Consider the following 4763-nt stretch of genomic DNA (forward strand, 5'->3'; position numbering starts at 1 on the left):
AAATATATTTAAATATTTCTATAGAAAATCTGCTGCCATCTCGTGAATTACAGAAAAACTAATTTTCTACACTTACTGTTTCTACGAAGAAATAACCTACTGTTTTTTCATATTAAAACGTTAAAATTGAGATTACTTTGAAAGACAATAGCATTTAAATATAATTTTACTGCATAAAATAAATACAGGAAGTTGTTAAAATAATAATTTTTGGTATCTCATCTTCAAATATGGTAAATTTACAATAAAAATAAATGATTTTATTTAATGTTTTATAAAACATCTGTATAATAACTTAAGGATTTGGCGAAAATAATAATAATAATAAAATATTAAGGTATTGAAACGTTACAACAATTAATTATATTAAATTGAATATAAAAATGTATTCTAATTTTCGTAAGCATTTGGAAGAACTCCTTTGATAATAAGAATACCTCCTAAGGTTACATAACGTGACATATGTTTGGATTCTGTTCCTTTTGGAAGACGTAAACTATACCGAAATTGCTTTATAATAGTTCTTTCATCAAGTTCTTTACTTACTTTTGCATTTACCTGTAATAAAAATTAAGTTATTTCTAATGAAATCTTAAAATCTTGAATGTATGATAACGTACTGTACCATTAAATGTTCGTTTACTATGTCCACAGTTATTTCTTCAGTGGTATATTGACTCAAGTCGATTTCAATATGAAGTAAATTTCCTCTGGAATAATTAGTAACTAATTTATCTATTGCTTCGTCCCACTGAAGTGTGGATGACATTTTTACTTTATCATTGAAATCAATATCAGCAGAATTTTTCGTTTCGTGTTTCACTGGTGATTTTGGAGATGTCCTTATAGAGATTGAAGATAGTTTTGAATCCATTCTTGCAGATTTTTCACCTGAAGTATTATGTAATTGAATTTTAGGACTCGTAGGAATTTCCATTGAATTTACGACAGAATCGTTTTTCTTGTTTGTTTCGAGTGATGGAAGTCTATCTGGAATTGTTGATCCAGTACGTATTGTTGCTGAAGATACAGAACCTGTTGTTATAGTTTTATCTACAGAAGTGTTAGCTGGTGGAGTGAATTTTTCGTATTTCATTGAACTACTTCTCGCAGAAACTCCAGAAGGCAAATTCATTCTTTTAGTTATTTGTTTAGGAGTGATTATTTGTCCAGTTCTCTCTGTATCTGATGAAATATAAGTCTCTGCATCTTTTCTATTTGAAGAATCCTTAAAAGAAGAATGAAAACTTGTAAGAGTTGAAGATGGAAATGTTACTTTCTTCTGACTTTCTTCAGAAAGCGATTGAACCTTTCTTGATGTCCCTCTTCCAACGCTAGAAAAATGACTGGATATAAGACTTCTGATTTCGTCAATCTCTTCTTTCATTTTTTTTCTTTGAGTCTGTATCAGATCTTTAATTCTTACGAATTGATTTTCAAAATGCGTTAAATTAGAGAAAGGAGTTTTAAGTTGAGATCTATAATTATAAAATATATAAATTTTTGGAAAAATTGTGAATGTAACTTTATTAAAATTAATAATATTTCTACCTATTTCCAGGTTCGTCAGATGCAAATGAGTCGAAATGCAATCTTCTCGTTATTGGAGTATAAGGGGATTCTGATATTTGTGTAGAATCTTTAAGAGGGTCACGTCTTTCTCTATGTTTTTCATCGTCCAGATATGAACCTCCTTGGTCTGGAATCCTTCTATTAACGAAACAAAATAAAATTTGTCTCGTAAAGTAATGTTTAATGTTTTATTAAAATAATTTTAAAATTTATGATAAATTATGTTAGAAATACTGTATTAAGAAATGTCAACTGAATGGGAAAAAGAGTTTTTTAAATTAAAAATTTCCTTTTAGAAAATAAAAACCGCCAAAGAACTAATGTATCTTTTAAAATGGTCTCAGATAAAAACAATAGAAAGATAATGCAATAAAAATAAACAATAAAAATGTATATTTAGTGTATAGTCTTCAGTAAATTTGTAAAATAACTTCTAACCCAAAAACCATCTACTTTAAACTGAAGGATATAACCGAAATTCATGCTTAATAAAGTAGATCGGCCAAAAAAGGTTTCTTGTGTTAGTTATCCTGTAGACAAAAGGGCAATTGCCAGGGGGATTTCATCAACATAGAACTCCAACTCGATCTTTTATATATAAAAAAAGTATTTTTCCCAAAATAATCCCCCAAAGAAAATGTCTGAAGATAGGGCTTATAACTCAAACTTGCCTCTGCGCCCATGAAACTATAACGCGCCATTGCTTGGTGTCCAAGTGAAAACACTCCCAACAGATATGATAAGTCCTCAAATTAGAAGACTACACAGAAGCTTAATAACCATTAAATTTCAAACAGAAAATTTTAATCAAAATATCAACTAATTTAATAAGCTACTAATTTCATATAGGCCTACAGTATATAACGAAGTTCCGTGCCAATATTTTATAGATAGATTATAAAGTCAAAAATAAGCTTAAAATCCTGTATAAACTGTTTTCAAAATCCGCTTCGTTTTCGACTTAAAAATCAAAGTACTTTTCAAATTTCCTGTCAAAATATTAACACTAAAGCTTTTAAGTTTTAAAAGCATTTTCTCCCTTTTTTTTGTGCTGCTGTTGACGGATTGAAGTAAGTAAATATTTTCTAAGTAAACCCTACTGTAATAGACGTAAACAGTCTTATCCACGGATTTTACAGTAACCATTCGCTTTATAGGAAAAAAAAGACAGAAAAATAGTTGGAAACTTTCAATAGCACTTCATTTTTTTTCACAGAATTTACAAAAACTCAAAATGTCCTCCGCGGACACTAACACATAATTGTTTTTTTGAGGTTCAGATTTTGAAAACAAATCGTTTTTTTAGAGGAATTTAAGCTTATTTTCGACCCTAGAACGTACAGTCGACCCCCCTATAACACTGTTGATTTTTCCGTTTTATATGAATTCCATGTTGTACGAGTCACTTAGACGTGAGCCGTTCACAGCCCGGCAACACGTATTTGTAAAATCTAAGTGACTCGTATAACATGGAATTCATATAAAACGGAAAAATCAACAGTGTTATAGGGGGGTCGACTGTATCTCTAAAATATCGTTACACCCTGTATATACAAAATTTTAAATTTATATATAATAAATAATAAATACCTCGGATCCCATTTTATATCAGTATCTTTGCCACTAAATCCAGCCATATATTTTGTTAAAAGTAATTAGATTTCAGTTACCATATAATGTATTGTTCATATTGACAATACATTGCTTAACAATAAAATATATAAAATCAGATATTATTATTATTACAATATCTGATTATTTGGCATATCTAATTTTATCTATTTATATCTAATTATAACAGGATAATATCGATCAGAAGACAATTAATTTGATAAATATTTAATAAATTAGACGTGGATTTGTAGAGGAACATATTCTCTCAAATTAATTGCTTGTATCAATATAATAATTGATTTCCTTTAGAATAATTACGAACTTACTGAGTTTGGTTAAGTTATATCTGTAGAAACGTCTTTATCTAACGTCGAATCTATTGTTGGAGATTTTCTTGGATGTAATGGAGTTTTGAGAATTGTTTTTATTTCTTTAGCAATCTCACTAGTTTCTGAAGTATCTTCTTTTGCAGTACTTTTATCTGTTGAAATATCTATAAAACTTATCGCTTGTAATTTTGAAAGTTCTGAACGCTTCGAAATTTCATTCGTACTAGCAGATGCTTCTGAGATTGTCCCTTCTTCTACAGAAATTCCGGAAGATATTATTTTCGATATTGACCCGGTATCGGTATTTGAAGTAGTATGTGTGCCTTAGGAAAGTTGATGTATATGGAACTAGTCAATACATTTGTTTGATCTTTACTTAATTTGTATTGATTATCCAGATACGAACCTCCATAAACCGGACGTTTTCTACGAAAAAATAAATAGTTAAGATATAGTAAAGATGTATGTCTTTTAAATAATATTAATTTTATAAGTAATACTGCTTTAAAAGTTTAATATATCTAAATATAAGCAATAATTAATCATTTGTATATTAAAAAATAATTGTGTTATTATTAGCGAATTATATACACAACAAAAATTAATATTTCTTAGAGTCAAAGTCAACTGAAATGAACAATTAACATAATGAAAAGAGGTGTTAGGATTAGTTGTAGGTTGTAGTAATTATTATTATTATTATTTTATTATTATTCAGCTGTTGTTATCGAAATAAAACTCTGTGAAAAACCGTCATATTAATCTTTACTAATTGCTGTAGAATAGGAATTTACAAATTATGGTAAATTAATAATGGTGATTATAATATAAAAATATTCGGATTCTGTGTTGAGGCCTTTGGCGACGTCACGGCATTTAATGCTTAGTTTTAAATAAAAATATAATTACATTTTCATTATATTTTTCTGTGTCCTTCCTTCAATGTTTTTCAATTTTTTTAAAAACTTCTTTTACATGTAATTGTACAGCGCTGTATAATTGTACAAGGCGCCATTGTTTGACGAACACGCGAAATAAAACATAGCGAAAATGGGAAATGGGAAATAAAACTTAGAAAAATGGACTGCCAAGGGGAAGCAAGTCAAAAAAGGTTGGAAACCGCTGTTGTATTGTATATGTGTGTACGCACATATACACCACAAATGTACACACTACTACTAAACTAATTACATGACTGTTTAAGTGAATTTCATTACAGAACACAAAAAGATAAAAATAAATATATAT

General features: G+C 28.6%; 1 protein-coding gene across 3 annotated transcripts; it reads right to left on the minus strand.

The window, feature by feature from the left end:
- Positions 1-159: 159 nt before the first annotated feature.
- On the minus strand, positions 160-4105 carry LOC111617219. Of its 3 annotated transcripts, XM_023358547.1 has the most exons (5): positions 3163-3288; positions 1552-1710; positions 1310-1478; positions 626-1228; positions 160-558 (listed from the first exon to the last, which is right to left on the minus strand). In XM_023358547.1, exons 1-5 carry the CDS (start codon positions 3207-3209, stop codon positions 391-393), a joined length of 1146 nt encoding a protein of 381 aa, XP_023214315.1. In that variant the 5' UTR covers positions 3210-3288; the 3' UTR covers positions 160-390. The 3 variants fall into 3 exon arrangements, with proteins under 3 accessions (XP_023214315.1, XP_023214316.1, XP_023214313.1); XM_023358548.1 differs by lacking the exon at positions 3163-3288 and adding an exon at positions 3513-4105 and having other exon boundaries at positions 626-1478; XM_023358545.1 differs by having other exon boundaries at positions 626-1478.
- Between the last annotated feature and the right edge of the window lie 658 nt (positions 4106-4763).

This window comes from Centruroides sculpturatus, unplaced genomic scaffold, assembly GCF_000671375.1.
Source record: "Centruroides sculpturatus isolate CEXI.00-Female unplaced genomic scaffold, Cexi_2.0 scaffold5192, whole genome shotgun sequence".
Classification (NCBI taxonomy): domain Eukaryota; kingdom Metazoa; phylum Arthropoda; class Arachnida; order Scorpiones; family Buthidae; genus Centruroides; species Centruroides sculpturatus.

Excerpts from the sequence above, each read along its gene's own strand:
- LOC111617219 (XM_023358545.1), bottom strand. The coding sequence starts at position 3,209 with ATGGCTGGATTTAGTGGCAAAGATACTGATATAAAATGGGATCCGAG. Across the intron at positions 1,711-3,162 it reads GATATAAAATGGGATCCGAG|AAGGATTCCAGACCAAGGAG; the intron begins GTATTTATTATT and ends TTTCGTTAATAG. Across the intron at positions 1,479-1,551 it reads TCTGACGAACCTGGAAATAG|ATCTCAACTTAAAACTCCTT; the intron begins GTAGAAATATTA and ends TTATAATTATAG.